The following is a 19,122-nucleotide window of genomic DNA, read 5'->3' as shown; positions in this document are numbered from 1 at the left end:
AGGAGTAAGTTTATCAGAATGATTGTTTAAAGTATTTTGGGTAATATTGATATTAGTAGTCGTGTTATCTATTATACTTTGATTAGAAGCGTTATTAAGAGTTTGCATGTTGTTTATAATGGTGACCTCCATATCAGCCACGTTGTTACTAGAAGAACTAGGTAAGGACACGTTAATGACACCATTTAACTTAGGAGAATTATTAGGGCTTTGTAAATAATTTTCCTTTATTTTTATTTTTGTGGGTGGACTAACCAAGGTGGAAAATTTGTTGTTGCAGTCCATTAGGTTTTCTAGAGAAGAATGAAATCATTGGTTATAGGTTTACTGCCATTTCCTGATTGAGTGTTAATGGGGATATACTTGGTAATAGGGGAAGGGGAGGGATACGTACGTGGTATTGGATGTAAAGATTTTGCTTGGATACCTGAGTTTTGTTATCTTCCAGAATTTTTCCCATTGGTCCTTTTCTTCTTAGGAAACTTAATCGTTTGCCATGCTAGCTCATTTACTGCCTTGTCGTTGTTCATCTCCTCAGGCGAAGCAACAATATTTTCCATAGAGTGGTTTGATGTTAGAGGTGTTTTAGCGTAGAGACATTTCAATGCCACATGGCCTAATCTTCCACATTGCTTGCATATGGTATTTTCTCCCTCACATTGTGATGGCCAATGTTGATGAAAGGAATTACAGGAACTTCCAGAGGAAGCTCTATGCATAATCGCGCATAGAGACCCCTTAGAGTGGAAGAGGTGCACGCATCAACCTTTAGTAACTTACCGATGGCATTTCCTATTTTTGCCAAGATGATTCCATCATAGAACTCAGTTGGCAATTGGGGCAGACAGATCCAAATGGCAGTAAGGGAGCTTTTAACTTCTGTTGCCATGAAGTTTGGCTTCCATCTTTGAATGGAGAGGAAATAGCCAAATATGAACCATGGGCCAGAATTTAGGACTTTAATCATGTGCTCTTCACAATTAAATTTGGCTATGTAGTAGTCTGCTCCCAAATCGATGAGTGGGAAATTATCTATGATTTTCCAAGCTTCCTGGATTTTCTTTTTTAGGATATGGTGTTGGATTTTCTTACCAATAAGCTTTATAATGAGAGAATATTTCCAGGGCTGACATATCCGTGCTTGATCTTCCTCTGAGAGTTGAATTGTGTTTTCATCTATCAACATTTGACAATTTTGCATAACAAAAGGTCCTTGGACCTTAGTTGTAGTATCCATAATTGTAGGGGTTTCAGTGATGGTTAGAGAATGTTGTATTCCCTCGACCAGTTTTTCTTTGAAGCTTTTAACTTCTTCTTTTTGGGGGGAATGCCCTTATTTGGTGGTTTAGGGGGGATATAGCGGTTAATATCTGTAGCCATATAGCTAATGAATTAAGGAGATGAAGATGTTCTGCAAGTTAGTGAGAAGGAAAAGTTTCTCTCACTTATAGAATAAGGAGCTTATCTTCTTTTCCAATTTCTTTTCTTATTCCTTTTTCTATGTTTTCTCTTTTTTTTTCTTTAATTAAAATCCTAAATTAATCTAATTTGTAAAACTAAGCTAATTATCTAACTATAAAATTTATAACAATTAGTTGATCCTAAATTAAAAGAGAAAAATTACTATCTAAAATTAAAATCTAAGAATGTAAAAATGAGCCAATTTTTGTGATTTTTATTTTAATAAAGCAATTAATTAACTAATTAATCCTAAAAATATGAAAACAAGATCTAAATGCAATGCATGATGTTTTTGACATTTTTGGGGAATTTTTCATGATTGTATAAAAATTAAATGCACAAAAATGCAAACAATTAACAAAATCCTATAAAATGGCAAATAATTGGGAAAATTTTTATTTCTTTGATTTTATAGGAGTATTTTGAATAGGGCAAAAATCACATGCTCACATCTGCCTCTCTTTGCTCGGAAATATGAAGGGTTTTCTGGCAAATATAGAATAAGCAATTACGAGCAATTTTTGCCCATTTGAAACTCCACAGAGAAGCATCTTTTGGGAAAAGTCTGACCGAACCCTGCTTCGGAGGTTGCTTACATATCCTTGGCTATAAAAGAATCAGGTTAGTGCAGTTCTGGAAGTTTTGGTAGCTGGGACTACCGAAAAACTGTGATTTCACTGCTATTGCTGCTGTTTCTGCTTGCTGAGCTCCTTATTATACCGAAATAAAAAATGAAAAGTTAAGCTAGCTAAACCTTTCAACTATGAGTTACAAGATTCCTATCTATAAACCTTCTAAAGCTTGATCTTGAGTCTTGGCTGGTTCTTCCTGCAGACTCTGATCTGAATCTTGATGCTCATTAGCTGCAACCGCTGGTTCATTCTTCTTCAGCCTTTCAGATCTCGGCGGGATATGCAAAGCTTGTGACTTCGATTATATCTTGAGCAGTCTGCATCTTTTCTCCGCTTCTATCCTTAGAATTCATTTTTTACTTGTTTTTTTTCTTTTATTTGGATTGAGACTTTTTTTTCTGGTCATCTCAAACCTCGTGCCTTATGGTAAAAACCTGTTTAGGCACCAAAAACAAACAAACAAACGAAATATTTTACCCCAATTTTCACTAGAAAATTTTTGTGAGTTATTGTAACAAAATATAAACTACTTCTTTATTGAAAGCAATAAAATCAAGATTGTATATCCTTGGGAGAAAAGAGATTAGGGAGTGGAGCCCCATATTTAAATGAAATCAACTAGGGATCGGAGGCCCTAAGTTGTGAAGATTACTAGGTTATGCTGGAAGAATGACCGAGTTATGTCGAAAAAGTCCTCGGGTTATGCCGGAAAGGGTCCACGGGTTATGCCAGGAAAATTGTCCGCGGGTTATGCCGGGAAAGTCATCGGGTTATGCCGAAAAGGTCCACGGGTTATGTCAGGAAAGTCATCGGGTTTTGCCAAAAAGGTCCTCGGGTTATGCTAGAAAAAGACCTCGGGTTATGCTGGGGAGGTCATCGGGTTATGCCGGAAAGGTCCTCAGATTATGCTGGAAAAGTCATTAGGTTATGATGGAAAGGTCCACGTGTTATGCCGGAAAAGTCATTGAGTTATGCCAGAAAGGTCCTCGGGTTATGTCGGGTAGGTCATCAGGTTATGTCGGAAAAGGTCCACAGGTTATGCTAGGAAAGTCATCGGGTTATGCCAGAAAAGTTCCTCGGGTTATGCCAGAGAGGTCATCAAGTTATGCCAGAAAGATCCTCGGGTTATGCCGGAAAAGATCCTCGGGTTATACCGGGGAGGTCATCAGGTTATGCCGTAAAGGTCCTCGGGTTATGCCGAGGATGAACTAGGGAGTGGGATCCTATACTGGAAGAGGTTACCAGGTTATGCTGGAAACGACTAGAGAATGAGACCCTATGTTGGAAAAACGTAGCTAGTGATTGGAGACCCTAAGCTACCATGATTCTGAATTTTTTTTCTTCTTCTTTTCTTCTTCTTCTTCTTTTTTTTTTAATTTGCCTCATTTTATTTTGGAGAATGCATGAAGAGTTTCAAAAAGGACTTCCCTTTTCGGGTTAACTTTTGTTGCAGAACCATTTTGGTTTCTGCGTGCTTCACTTTTATTGCACCTGCTTCTTGCAAGGTTGTTTTGGACTGCACCTGTTCTCTTGTTTTCAAATCAAAGAACAATTTGTCAGTTTGAAACAGTGGTTGGTTTTGTGGCCTTGAATGTTTTGATCACTTGATCTCGGCCCAACTCTTTCGATGAAAATCTCCATTGCTCGCTAGCTTTCTGGAAATTGATTTTATTTCTAAACCCAGGGATCTTGACTTTCCAAAATTCCCCATGATGGTTAACTCACGTGGGGCTTGGCCTTTTCATTTTATTTTGACTTTGTGGGCACTTGACTTTGATTTCCTTTATTTTCAAGTGTTTGGACTCTGGAGCATCATCCAACATGGCCAGTCGAGATCGACTTGATGCACCTGCTGAGGCTGGGTGCTCTTTCTTGAATTTTAGCTTTTTGTTAGAAAAAACCCCTGTAAAACTAATCTTGCCATATTTTCTTTATATTAGTTTCGGAGGAGAATTAGACCGAAAGAGATTCAAAGAAAAGTAAACAACGGACATGATGATGAATTTAAATGAGGAGTATCCATTTTGGGGAAAAGAAAGAAGGACTTATCTGGAGTGCATGCAGACTTCAATAGACATGACATGCTTCTTGGACTGGATGCCCGATCTGTGCAAACCATCCAACTCTCATAAATCCATCATAACTCATACCTCAAAACCGAGAAACCTTGCCAGGACTCTATCAGTGCCGATGGTTGTAAGTGATTCCCTTTTCGATCAGTGGCGCCCTTTGTGGGTTTTCACCAACTGAACTCTCTCATTTCTCTTCTCACCGTCGCCTTATAGTGCTCTTTGTGAGTTTTTACTAACAAGACTCTCTCATTTTTAATTTCTCTGCTCACCATCGCCTTACGGTGCCCGTGTGGGTTTTCACCAATAAGACTCTCATTTTATTTCTCTTATTTGATTGTATCAGATCCAAATAAACAATATCCTCCCATTTCGAACTTCTTTACCAATTGATCAAAAGGACTTTGAACATGATTTAGGGTAAAAAGAGTTTGGATTGAATTACAACTTTGGAACCTTTCAGGCGAACCATCGCTGAACCATTAAAAATTGTGCCCCAGTTTCAACTTTGGGGGGAATGTGGATTTTTGTTTTGGTGTGACTGAACCCCAGAGAGAGACTGCCTACGTATCCTTTCGGAATCAAGTCCAACGTAGTTTAGGGAACTTGGTTTTTATTTTCTTCTTCTTTTTTTTACAAACATCTTCGGGTTCCAAAGAGGGTAATCAAAGAAAAGTAACCAGCTTAAAGGGTTTACAAAGGTTAGCGGTGTTTAGGTAGAGATAACGAAAGCCTTTGTCATCCCAATCGAAAAATATCTATATCATAGACGGGTTAAATGTAATACCTTTTGACCGTGTCTGCATTGACAACTGTTTTAGGGTCATTTCCTTCCATGTCTCCCAAGTACAATGCCCCTTTTGGAAACAATTTTCTTATAATGTACGGTCCCTTCCAGTTTAGAGCGAACCTTCCTTTTGCTTCCTTGTGATGCGGGAGAATACGTCTCAAAACGAGTTACCCTACTTCAAATTTCCTAGGTCGCACTTTCTTGTTGTATGCACGGGCCATTCTTTGTTGATACAACTGCCCATGGCATACTGCGGCCATCCGCTTTTCATCAATCAGGGTTAACTGTTCTAGACGGGTCTTGACCTATTCATTGTCCTCAATCTCAGCTTCAACGATGATTCGAAGTGATGTAATTTCAACTTCTGCGAGCATTACAGCTTCAGTGCCATAAACCAATAGATAAGGTGTTGCCCCAACTGATATGCGCAGAGTTATGCGATATCCCAACAATGCAAAAGGCAACTTTTCATGCCATTGCCTAGAACTTTGGATCATCTTCCTGAGGATCTTCTTGATGTTTTTGTTCGCTGCTTCAACAACGCCATTAGCCTTGGGCCGATAAAGGGTAGAATTTCGATGTGTGATCTTAAATTGTTCACATATCTCCCTTATCATGTGACTATTCAAATTTGCAGCAATGTCCGTAATGATAGTTTTAGGAATACTAAAACGACAGATCATGTTGGAATGCAGAAAATCCACCACTACTTTCTTGGTGATGGCTTTGAGAGTGACTGCTTTAACCCACTTTGTGAAATAGTCAATGGCCACTAAGATGAATTTGTGCCCATTTGAAGCTTTCGGCTCGATTGGTCCAATGACATCCATACCCCAAGCAACGAACGACCATGGTGCCGATATAGGATGCAATTCTGAAGGCGGTGCATGAATCCGGTCACCCTGTACTGGACTGGTGACACTTTCAAATGAAACTGAAACAATCCTTTTCCATAGTCAACTAGTAATAACCTGCCTGAAGGACTTACTTTGCAAGGACATATACATTCATATGGGGTCCACACACTCTTGCGTGCACTTCATTCATGATTCTTCCCGCCTCTTGGGCATCCACGCATCTTAAAAGGTTCAGATCTGTAGTCCTTTTATACAAGACTTCTCTGATCAAGAAGAAACCACTGGCGAGCCTTCTAATGGTTCTCTTTTGATATCCACTAGCTTTCTCGGGATATTCCTTTGTTTTCAAGAATCTTTTGATATCATGATACCATGTCTGAACATCTGGTTCCACCTCAACTGTATTGCAATAACCATGTCTTTCTCGGATTTGGATTTCCAATGGGCCAATGTGGACATTGCCTGGATACGGCAGCATCGAGGCCAAATTAGCTAGTGCATCAACTAACTCATTATGAAACCAAGGAATGTACCTAAACTCGATGGATTTGAACCGCTTTCTAAGATCTTCCACATCCTGCCTGTATGGAAGAAGCTTGACATCCCGAGTTTCCCATTCACCTTGAGCTTGTTGGATAATCAAGTCAGAATCTCCCATGATTAACAATTCTTCCACATCCTGATAGATTGCCATGTTCATGCCTATAATGTAGGATTCATAATTGGTAGTGTTGTGGCCGGATAGTGCTGTGGCCGGATAGTGCTGACCAGTGGGTGAAATCAAAATTGCCCCAATCCCGACACCTTTTGCATTCACAGCTCTATCGAAGAATATTTTCCAAGCATTGGTGTTTTCTGGAATTACCTCAACTGAATTTATTTCCTCATCCAGAAAGTAAGTACTCAAAGGCTGATATTCATCATCAACATGATTCTCAGCTAGGTGATCCGCCAAAGCTTGAGCTTTCATTGTTGTGCGGGTGACATAGACTATGTCAAACTCGGTGAGCAGGATTTGCCATTTTGTTAACCTTCTCGTGGGCATCGGCTTTTGGAATATGTACTTCAAAGGATCCAATCTGGTTATGAGGTAGATGGTGTAGGCCAACAAGTAATGCCTAAGCTTCTGAGCGACCCAAGTTAGGGCACAACAAGTTCTTTCCAACAAAGTGTATGTGGCTTCATAACTAGTGAACTTCTCGCTCAAGTAGTATATGGCTTGTTCCTTCTTCTTGGTCACATCATGTTGCCCGAGAACACATACAAAAGAATTCTCCAACACTGTCAAGTACAAAAACAAAGGACTTCCAGGCTCGGGCGGAACCAACACTGGCAGATTCGATAGATTTTCTTTGATTTTGTCGAAAGCTTCCTGACACTCATTTGTCCATCTAATCGCCACACCTTTCTTCAACAACTTAAATATGGACTCACAAGTGGAAGTCAACTGAACAATGAACCTGCTGATGTAATTCAACCTACGCAGCAAACTCATGACCTCTTTCTTGGTTTTCGGAGGAGGCAAATCCCGAATAGACTTTATCTTTGTTGGATCTAGCTCGATGCCCCTCCGACTAACTACAAACCCCAAAAGTTTCCCAGATGGCACTCCAAATTCACACTTAGTTGGATTTAACTTCAAGTCACACTTACGCAGATTCTCAAAGAACTTTCTCAAATCACGCACATGGTCATCCTGCGTCCTTGATTTAATGATCACGTCATCCATATACACCTCAATTTTCTAGTGCATCATGTCATGGAAAATGGCAGTCATGGCTCTCATGTAAGTTGCCTCGGCGTTCTTCAAACCGAACAACATGACCCTATAACAATAAGTACCCCAAGGTGTGGTAAAGGTCGTCTTTTCTGCATCCTCTTCATCCATCAGAACTTGATGATACCCAGCATAACAATCCGCGAAAGACTGTATCTCATGTTTGACACAGTTGTCAACAAGGATGTGTATGTTTGGTAATGGAAAGTTGTCCTTGGGGCTTGCTTTGTTCAAATCCCGATAATCAACACACACTTGGTTTTTCCTATCTTTCTTTGGAACTGGGACCATATTAGCCAGCCATGTAGTGTATCAGACCACTGATCATACCCGCTTTCAGCTGTTTGGTGACTTCTTCTTTAATCTTATCACTGATATCCGTTTTAAACTTTCTCTGCTTTTGTTGGACAGGGGGATAACCGGGGTAAGTTGGTAATTTGTGCACCACTAAATCAACACTTAGTCCTGGCATATCATCATAGGACCATGCAAACACATCTTTGAATTCGAACAAGAGTTGGATCAATGAATTCCTAGTACTTTCATCAGCGTGAATGCTTATCATGGTTTCCTGGACTTCTTCTGAACTACCAAATTAACTGGCTCAGTTTCATTTAAGTTTGGCTTAGGCTTATTCTCAAATTGTTCCAGTTCTCGGTTTATTTCCCTAAAAGCCTCATCTTCATCATATTCTGGTTCTTGATTCATTATTTCACAGTTAGACAACATGCTAAGATCTGGGCAAGAAGTCCACAAGCATGTCATGTTATTTAAGTCTGCATTATTAGAACTGAAAAGAAGAAATAACAAAAATAACAAAAATTAGAAAGAATAAAGAGATTCATAGACGATGAAATATTTATTTCATTTCATTGAATTTGAAGATAGAAGGGTTTACATTGGAATTTTAAAAATCCAATAAACTGAAAACATTTGAGTTACACCCTGAAATAACTCGGAATGCAGAAAAGATGGAAAGACTGAACTACCGGGATTCCCGCCTAACTGGGAATGGAGTAGCCTTCCAATTTTAAAGCTTGGCATTGGGTTCCCTATACTGTACCTCAGCACTACTTGAGCCTTCACCTGGCTGGACCATATGAGCCTCATATAACATTTGCCTCATTGCTCCATATATGTCCTAAATTTCTTCGGTCATGAAGGCCTCATCTTCTTCATCTACGTATCTTGGCTTAACAAAAGTTCTGTTGAGATGCGGGACCGCTGAGGCAGAACCCACCCGTTGTTCTTACGTTTATCATCCCATTTTACATCGACTTCTGTAGCTTGGAAACCGACGCCAAAGAGGTTCTTACTGGCAGTCAAAGTGATAGGCTCTATAATGCCTTGCAAAGATGCCCCGAGCCCTTTCCCGAGCTTGTAGCCATGCTTGATCATTTCACTGGGGACCATGATTGACGCGTTTGACAAAAAGGTTTGAGGACATGGGGTTGCTTCCTCACACTGGTCCGCAACCACGATCTCGAAAGCTTGGTAGACTATGTGCTCAGTACCTTCCTTAGCTTCCAAATATGGGACTGACGGGTCCCTATAAATTGATTGCTCATCTTCTCCGTGGACCACGATTTCCTGGTTTTCATGTTCAAACTTAACAATTTGGTGGAGAGTAGATGGTACGGCTCCTACCGCATGGATCCACGTCCTTTCTAAGAGAAAATTGTAGGAGGTGTCCATGTCAAAAACCTGAAATGTTACCTCAAAATCCACAGGGCCGATGGTTAAGATCAAATCAATCTCCCCGATCGTATCTCTATTGATGCCATCAAAAGCACGTACGAAAACATTGTTGGGCCTAATTCTTTCAGTCCCAATTTCCATTCTTTGTAAGGTCGAGAGAGGGCAGATGTTAACCCCAGATCTACCATCCAACATAACTCTTTTCACGTAGTATCCTTCACATTTAACAGTCAGATGAAGAGATTTGTTGTGGGCAGCCCCTTCTGGGGGCAAGTCATTTTGGCTGAATGAGATTCGGTAGACTTCAAAGAATCGTTCCGCCATTCTTTCCAATTGCTCAACAGTGATCTCGAATGGAACATATGCCTCATTAAAGGTTTTTATCAGCACTTTCTGATGCTCATTTGAGCTTATCAGTAGAGACAAGAGTGAGACCTGCGAGGGAGACTTCTGGAGCTGGACAATTACATCGTAGTCCGAGGCCTTCATCTTTCAGAAGAATTCCTCTACCTCTTTAGCACTAACTAGCTTATTAAGTGGAAAACACTTCTGTTTGGTTTTGTTCAATTCCTCCAAGTTGAGGTACTTCCCAGACGGGTTTGTTTTATTCACCTCCCCCATGATTTCTTTTCCCTTGTATGTCACCATTGCTTTGTTGTAGTTCCAGGGGACTGCAGTGGGGTCCTTCATGGGCTTCTATGGTGCACGGTTGATAACCACGGGCTCATTCAGCCTGGCTGGAATTACTGGCCCCCGTACCACATAAGTCCTTTTTGGTACGTACATCTTAGATCCCTTGTTTAGCTCGAACCTTTTGGGGGTCTCAACATGAACTGTTCTTTCCTGGGGGCCCGAGGAACATAAAGAACGACATCTTTTGGAGGTACTTCCCCTGTTTTGGCTTCCATAGTCTTTTCTATGCTTTGAGGAGTGGAGTTGCTCTTCTTTCCCCACTTAACTTAATTTGCTGCCGCCCTGGGCTTGTTTTCAACATCAGCAATGGCAATGATAACTTTCAAAGCTGGGTCGAACTCTTTCTCCTCACAAATTATCCCAATAACTAGCCCGTTATTGTGAGCTGGCAATGGGTTATTGCTCACATTGGGGACCTTTTCATCTCTCAAAACTACCTACTTTTGCTCTATTAGACTTTCAACCGCCATTTTTAGGGTCCAATAATCCTCAGTGTCGTGCCCTTCTGCCCCTAAATGATAAGCACATCGGGTACCGGGTCGGTAGGAGGGTGACTCTGGATTTTGCCTATTTATAGGTATGAGCTGCAGCAGACCCATTTGGACCAACTTTGGGAAGAGGCTGGAATACGGCTCACCAATGGGTGTGAAGTTGATCTTTCAGGGTGGCTCACGGGCACATGCGTTATATGGAAAGTTATTCTGTGGGGGACGGGGATTGTATGAAGATTGGTGAGGAGGGTTATTTCTAGGAGGTGGAGCTCGGTTCTGGTTATACTGTTATTGTGGCCGAGCGTATGGCTGGGCATTCATCACTGCATAGGGCTGAAAAGTCATAGAGTATGCCGCATCTTGGTGAGGGTAATAATGTTGCAGGGTGTTTGAGGAGGAACTGAAGTAACCTCGGGGTTGACGGGGGTTTCTCAAACCTGAGGCCATTATTGGCACTTCTTTTTTCTTTTTTTGGTTTGCTGTGCCTCCTGACCCACTATGGATTGCTTGAGAAGCAACTCTTATAGCCGACTGGCTCAGGATGCGACCCGTTTTCAAACCATTCTCTACCTTTTCCCCAGTCTTTATGGCTTCTCCAAACGGCTTGCCCATAACAGACATCATGTTTTTGAAGTATTCAGCCTCTTGGGCTTACAAGAAGACACTAACCATCTCGGTCTCATCCATTGGGGATTTTACCCTGGCAGCTTGTTCATGCCACTTGACGGCGTACTCTCGGACGCTCTCCGAAGACTTTTTCTTTAAATTAGACAAAGAGTTTCTATCCAGAGCTATGCCCACATTGTACTGGAATTGCCTGACAAAGTCTCGGGCCATGTCATCCCATATGTGCCAGCGCGAGATGTCTTGGTCCATATACCATTCGGATGCAATTCCAACTAGACTCTCCCCGAAGCAAGCCATTAGGAGCTCTTCTTTTCTGCCTACTCCCCTCAACTGATTGTAATACCTCTTCAGATGGGCTATGGGGTCCCCGTGTCAGTCATACTTTTCAAATTTGGGAGTCTTGAAACCGATGGGCAAATGGACATGCAGGAACATGCACAAATCAACGTATGATACACTCTTCTGGCCACTCAGGCCTTGTATGTTCTTGAGACTTTGTTCCATGATTTTCATTTGCCGAGTGATCTCATCTTGATCGAGATTCTTTACAGTCCTCTCTTGTCCCGTGGTAAACTAATAATGAGGCTGTTGAGGGTAGGAGTTTGTAGTGACATGAGCCGTGTCCGATGGGAATGGTGGTATTTGGAAAGTAAAGGATGATGGCTCAAAACTTGGCATAGGTATTGAGGGTTGCACCATAGCAGAGGTGGGTGGTGCAGTGAATATGTTAGAAGCGACTCCCGAAATCATTGCCTGGGGGCAAACCTCAGAATGCATTCCAGCAAAATGGGCCGACATGGTGGGATATCCAAATAGGGTGGTCGGGTAAGTTATAGGAATGTTGGAAGTTCCACTTGTTCTGGGAATTAGTTCAGGAAAGCCAGGTATTGCACTAGGCGGCTCTCTACTATTAGACCAAGCTTCCCACATTTCCAACATACATAGGCACAATGCCTTATTCTCTTCAACAGTTGCCGACTTTGACGTTGGGATAACCGAAAGCGGGTTATCCTATAGGATGGGAATTGTTGGTAGATGACTCTCTGACGACATTTTGACACTTCCCTTAGATCTTGTAAAGTAAGGGTGCGAAGCCAGGTTACCACAAAACCAACCACCTTAAAAGCAAAACCTGATCTCAACAACATACACAACAAACTGGTTAGCTCGAGGCAATTAGCACATAGGGAATCACACATTGGGGAATGCAATGCTCCTAGACAGTTAAATGTTGTTCTACATGTTTTGCAACGGTCGTGTGTCTCATCCCAGCTTTTGTTATCTCCTAAATTTTGCATTTTTCTTTTCTTTTTGGCGCTTTTCATTATTTGCTCTCTTTTCTTTGTACTCTCTTTCTTGCATTGTTTTCTCTCTTATTCCTGTTTTCTCTCTTTTTCTTGTTTTCTCTTTTTTCCCTTGTTTTCTCTCTTTTTTTGGTTTTCTCTTTTCGTCATTTTCTCTCTTATTTGAGTTATCTGAAATCATGACCAGATCCGATGGGGATTGCCTACGTATCACGACGCCGTGTGAATCAGATCATCACATAGTTCAAGGGATAAATGCGAAACAAAAATAAATAAACAATTTTCTTTTCTTTTTTTGGTTTTTCTTCAAATTTTCATTAAAAATAAAAACTCCTAATTTTATCTATTACAATGACTCCATCATACCTACCTAAGAATTGAAAAACTAAAATAGTCTCTAGGAATGGAAATGGAAATACAGATTCGAAAAGAAAAAAAACCAGGAGTACATAAGTGCCTCCAATCCTGTTCGAGGGACTCCAGTCGGTCTTGCCGCAGGCCTACGTGCCATATCTTCTTGGAGGCGATAGAGGTCATCCATTATATGGCGAACAAAGATCATTACTGCGGCGAAGAACATGGACCTGGTCATGTCCTCACATTCGTTGCACTTCATCACAATATAGTCAACAGTTCTTCTAACCCTTTCCCTGATGATGCTTTTCTCTTGTAACAACCACCCAATTTGCTGAGATTTGGCCTCCAAAACCTGGGTGGCCGTATGATTTTGCTCTTGCAAATTCTATAGGTCTCCCTCTAGTTGTGCCATCAAAGCATAGCAGTGCTCTCTTTTTGCTTTGAAGTTCTTGGCTTGCTTAGTCATTTCACCCTTAAGGATATTAAGCTTCTTTTTCCAACCAATGACTCCTTTGTCATATCTTTCCTTCAGTTGTCGAACGAAACTTGCCCGTTCTTATACATTTCTGGCCAACTTTGCTCGGGCCTTTGCTAGCTCAGCTTCAGTCTTTTGCAAATCATCCCCATAGTGACATACTTTCTGCCTAAGGCTGTGGATGAGTTTTTCATCTTTTCTGCTTCTGGCCTGGTTTTCAGCTGCTATTGTCATCTTCCGAACTTGGGCTCGGAGGGCTTCATTTTCTTAGGCCAACCTTCTCCTTTCACCTTCAGCTTCTTGCGCCTGTATATCATTATTTAATACGACATTTCTCAATTTTTCTTCCAAAGTGTGAATTGTGGCTTGATATTTTTTCTCCTTTTCTCCCAGGCCAATCTTTCTCGGACTTTATCATCAAAAGCCTGAACATAAGGTTTTTTGGCGGGCCTTTCGGGCTCGGACTTGGGCTCTGGATCATTATTCGCACAAGACCTACTCTCAAACCATGCAGCATAATCTGGATCCACTTCTCCTCTTGCAAGATCTGGTACCTGGGTGTCACTTTTCAGATATAGACAACCATTCCAATCCAGTTGGACTAAAGCCTCAGGTAGTGTTGCTTCTAGGTGTAGCTCAATGACTTGGGTACTCAAATCTGCATCTTCGGGTACCACTTGATCCCTTCCCAGTTGTCTTAAAACTCTTTGCGGTGCATATGGTTGGACACTTCTTAGACCCATCAACATTAGGTAGCCTTTTGTAGCCATCATGTGTATGACTTCTGTTACCGGAAGCCATCCCAGAGTCCATTCAATCTGACTTGCCTTTAAAGTTCTTAAGTGGGAACCCCAAGCTTCAAACCCTTCTGGAGAATTGTAGTCTTTCACGCTTTCCTCATAACTCTTGATGAAGTTGTCCCTGCTCGAACCATAACTTATGAATTTGGGGTGATGGCGGAGATGCTCGATCAACCACATTTGCAGAAGAACATTACAACCTTCAAAGAATTGAGCCCCGGACTTGCACAATGTTAATGCTCGATAAATGTCTGCCAACACTAACGGAGCAAGTGTATGATCTTTTTTAGTAGTGAGGATTTGTGTAATTCTAGCCATACGGATATCTATTGTCCCTTCTGTGTTCTGAAAGACCATAATTCCCAAAAGCATCACTATGAAAGCGAACCGACGATGAATTTTCCAGATGCTCTTATCTTGTTTGTTGTTTAATCCCTTTTCATGCGTTTCGAACCCAGCTGAATGCCTGAACCTGAAGTACAAGAAGTAGAATGAACAACATCCTCTGTTTACATGGGCCTTCTTCATTTGCTTACTGATATTCAGGAGATCAAAGAACTTGTGCACAGAGGGAGACCATGGGAATATAAGTTGCTGTTTCCTCAGGTCTCGGCCAAAGTCAATATATCTGGCCATTTCCTCTAGAGTAGGGGTGAGCTCAAAATCTGAGAAACAGAAAATGTTGTGGACAGGATCCTAAAAAGTTACCAAAGCCTTGATTAGATCCTCCCGGGGTTTGATTTTCATAATGTCTATAAGGGCACCCAATTGCTCTTTTACCCAATCCTGATCATCTTCATCTAAATCATTTCACCACATACGAAGCTACAGCTGAGCCTATTCTATGACCAATTGTGACGGGTTCTGGACACTGTTCATTTGTACCTATGGATGGTTAAGGTTAGGGTTGACTCCAGTGGACTCTTTTGTAAAACAAGTTTTCAAAATCAACGGAAAATGACCCCTATGCTACTTTAGCAAAAATGGTCGTTTTTGTAAACGTGGCCCCTTCATAATTCCAAATAAATTTTCAGGCCCGGGGAAGGTATTTTATGGAAAAAGACACCTTACCGATAGACTTGCCCGTTCTTTACGAAAATAGCCTTTCGACAATTGAAAGATAATCTAAGGCTATCCCGGCAAGAACGACTTAATACATAACCGAAGCTAGTTCGGCTTATTCTTTTGACCAAAGCCCTACACTGCATTTTATTTGATTATTTTTGCAAAAATGAGGCCGAACCTTATGTAGGTTGCCTACGTATCCCACTTCCAGTGAGAATTGGACCTACGTAGTTCGGTCAATTTTGACATAATTGGAAAAAATATGATATTGACTCACTCTCATTTTTTTGAAATACATTTTCCTTTCTTCCTTTTTTTCAAAACTTTTGGCAGAGTTTCGAGACATTTTCAAATACCGGGATTTTCAGAACCCGATGAATTCTCTATCTTACCTCACTCTTGGGTTTTCTCTTGATTTTCTTTTCCTAGCCGGTCAACATGCAAGTCGAAACAAATAAATGTTCACATAGCATGTAGGATACATCAGGATGGTCTGTTATTTTGGGTACCCTTGTCCTAGACGGACCCAACCCCTGTGTTGAGTCCCCAAGATCAAAGGCACGTGATGCAAATAAATGTTCCTACTAGGGATCCGGCATGAGGTTACGTTATTCTAAGTTTAAACCTGGGGTTGTGTTCTAGACCTGGCTTACCCAAGCGAACAACTCAAGCCGAAGATGGGGCAACGTACCGGGAGCACGAAAGTCTACCCGGCTTAGTTGTAGGCCCAACCTCATTCTATTTGGTATGACTTCTAACAGAAAAAAGTGGGCCACGTAAACGTGTGCATCATTTTTTAGAAGACTAAGAAGAAAGGCATAAGGAGAAAGTTTAATATAGTTCAAGCAATATCAAAGCGGTAAATAAACGGCAATTAGCACATTAGGTACACAAAATATAGTAATAAAGCAAAAAAATCACATTAACAAGCTCGAATTCTTGAACCTTGAACCAGAAGTTCTGGGTTCTTTTCCCCAGCGGAGTCGCCAGAGCTGTCACACCTCCTTTTTACCACCCGAAGGGGTATATAAGGGAGTTTTTCCAATTAAAGTGACATTATCCGAAATGGATTATTTTTATTCATTTTTAAGAGTCGCCACTTGGGATAATTTATTTGGTGTCCCAAGTCGTCGGTTTATTTTAAAATCCCAAATCGAGGAAAATTTTTGACTTTATTTAAAAGTTTATTGTCATGCCCCGAACCTGGAGGCGAGACCGGCACCTGGTGCCTCACCTATCCTTGCGTACCAACTTGCGACTAAGGAACTCTGAACATTTGATGTCATACTTTGGCCATGGGCCACATTGCAAGACAACTGCGAATGCTGCCAATAGGGGTCTGCCCATCGATTATAGCTCGATGGTAATAAAAATACTTTAATACTGTATATATAAACTCTCTGCTCTCTTGACTGGACGAATGAAATACTCAAATGAATATGAAGTCCCGATAAAGAGAATATTGTAACTTGCGAGACTAGCAAAATATACGTAAATTTCGGGATATGAATTTTTCTTTATGGCTCGTTATCAAACTTGTTTAATGACGTGATCATGCTAAAATGAAGGAAAAGCTTAGCCTTAACATACCTGGAGTAGGGAAAACTCTGTATAATATTCCGTTGGAGAACCTTCGTTGATTGAACTTAGAACCTTAAAAATCGAATTAAATTTTGCTTTTGTTCTCGAAGTCTTGAACGAATTAAGCTTCTGCTTTTTTTTTTGAAGCAATTGATCAAACTAAGCTTCTGTCTTTTGAAGTAATTTGAAACTAGGAAATGGTATATAGGCTTCTTACTTGGTATTGAACGTTTCTGACTTTCCTTGTCCAAGTTTTTGTTCAAATGGAAAACAAGTCTTTGTTCAAAATAAACATTTCTGACTTTGTCCAAGTCTTTGTTCAAAATAAACGTTTCTGACTTTGTCCAAGTCTTTGTTCAAATGGAAATTAAGACTCTTAACAAGTGTTGTTTTGTTAAATTCCCACCTAATCTTAGGTAGCCACCTAAGCATATAAGACCCTTAGTCATTTTCTTGAATTGTGGCTTCTTGCCACATGTAATTCCTATCCACTTATTGGTTAACTGGGTAATGTCTTGTTACCCGGTAATTAATCAATTACCCATATAATTTAAAAAATTGACTCAACTTAATTAAGTACTACTCTCTTTTAACATACCTTGTTGTTACAACCCATATCCACATGTGTTAGTTCATGCCATATATTAGTTAACATAAATCCAAGAAGGAATTATCTTTGAGATGATAAGAAGTCAATCCTATTGGTCTTAAGTGATACAAGAGTGTATAAGGGTGATTAACAAGTATTAGAAGTTAAATGAATCAAGGATGTTGTAACTCGTATTTTCAGGTAAATTTAGCGGTGCTTAATACACTCAAGAGGTAATGTATTAAGTATTTTAATCATATAATATCCGTATCATAAGTCTTGAAGTCAAATGAGTTATGAAACAAAAGTCGACAAAAGTTGTCGCAACTTAGGTTCATAATTTTACTTAAACATTAGATCAAATATTTCTAATCTTTTCTCCTAATTTACAAGGAATTACGGGGTGATCTACCAACAAAATTAAATATCTATGAGTCTAGTTTCCAACGCATTAAACCGTTCATCGATACGATCTCGGAGTATAGAGATATTCGCATTTTCGCGAGACTGCATCAAACACCTCTCTATGGGGCCCACTAAGGCGGTTTAAGATATTTGGACCTATATAGGATGCCTCCAACCCGTTTTAAGTCATTTATTCTCACTATTTTCAGACCTTAGAACCCTAGGAACATCCTCTCAAGGTTCTCTCAAGATTCAAGACCCAAAAAAAGGCAAACAACACAAATCAATTGTCGGGAATTCTGTGGCGCTAGTAAGTCTCTTGTTCTTCTTGTTGTTGCTCATTTTTGTGTCGTTCCAGCTCATGTGGGAGGTTGTTTTAAAGGGTTTATATTCTGTATATACTCCCTCATGTTCTTAATATCAATCCTAGGTGATTCCAAGCCTTCTAAAGTGATTCTAGTGCCGAAAAATACTAATTGATCGCTAGTTTCGCTTTTTTGTTATTGTGGCAGCATGGGAGGGATATTTCATGGAAATTTAAGGTCAAATTGGAGTTGTTCTTTCTGTATAAAGGTAAGGAACCTCTTACTCTATATGTGGTTAATATTATCCTAGTTGCGGCTAAGACATTGAAGCTAGAACTTGTGAAATATATATCGAAAGGCTTGGTAGTAATGTTATTGTTTTGTGGACTGTTTTGTGTTGCTGTTGCGCTGCGTATTTTACTACTGTTTTGTGGAGTTTTGGAGGAGGAAAGGTTTGGAGAAACACCATATATATTTAGGGTTGTGGGATGATAGTTATTCGTAATATTTCCGGGTCGTTTGACACGACTATGGTGGTCGTCGTATGTATGGAGTGATTAGGCTGTGCGTGGATTATTTTGGGAGGCTCAATATGTTTATTATTTATGTTGTTTGGGCTGTTTGGTGACTGTTTTGAATGGTGTGAAGTCATATATATAGGGGAGGTGTTGTCCGTTTCATCGTAAAATAGGTTGTGGTCGATACATAATAGTTATGACGCTTAAATGATAACGATAGTATCGTTTCTCTTATTGTAGACTAAGGAGTTTTGACAATTGCATAGCTTGAGATTGAGGAAGTATATACAAGGTATGTGAGGCTATCCCTTTCCTTCTTTTGCACGACTCCGATTGTACATAATGTAATGAACGAGCTTCCAAGATACTCTACTCTTAGAAGCTAGCAGTACTTACTTTGTTTTCCCTCTTATGGAACGATTGATGTTAATGTTGCTTCTCTTATTCTTATGTTATCAATGTTGTTGGTAATTCCTGATTCTTATAAGGTTCATAGTGAAGAGTTAGTCCTAATAACGTGTATAGAGGATACCGACCTTACGTCACTCCGGAAGGTTTAGAATGTGATTCCATGAGTCGAGCATGCATTATATATATGTATCTATTTTACTCTACCGAGCCACGCTAT

At 40.4% G+C, this 19,122-nt stretch overlaps 1 protein-coding gene across 1 annotated transcript; it reads right to left on the bottom strand.

Moving 5' to 3' along the window:
• Positions 1 to 616: 616 nt before the first annotated feature.
• On the bottom strand, positions 617 to 1,237 carry LOC142181769 (uncharacterized). Its single transcript, XM_075255285.1, has one exon. It carries the CDS (start codon positions 1,235 to 1,237, stop codon positions 617 to 619), a length of 621 nt encoding a protein of 206 aa, XP_075111386.1.
• Positions 1,238 to 19,122: the final 17,885 nt, after the last annotated feature.

The sequence above is a fragment of the Nicotiana tabacum genome, chromosome 6, assembly GCF_000715075.1.
Source record: "Nicotiana tabacum cultivar K326 chromosome 6, ASM71507v2, whole genome shotgun sequence".
NCBI lineage: Eukaryota > Viridiplantae > Streptophyta > Magnoliopsida > Solanales > Solanaceae > Nicotiana > Nicotiana tabacum.
The sequence above is the reverse complement of the archived record's forward strand: the minus strand, read 5'-3'. Positions and strand labels throughout refer to the sequence as shown.

Coding starts and splice junctions, on each gene's coding strand:
- LOC142181769 (XM_075255285.1), bottom strand. CDS start 1,237: ATGGATACTACAACTAAGGTCCAAGGACCTTTTGTTATGCAAAATTGT.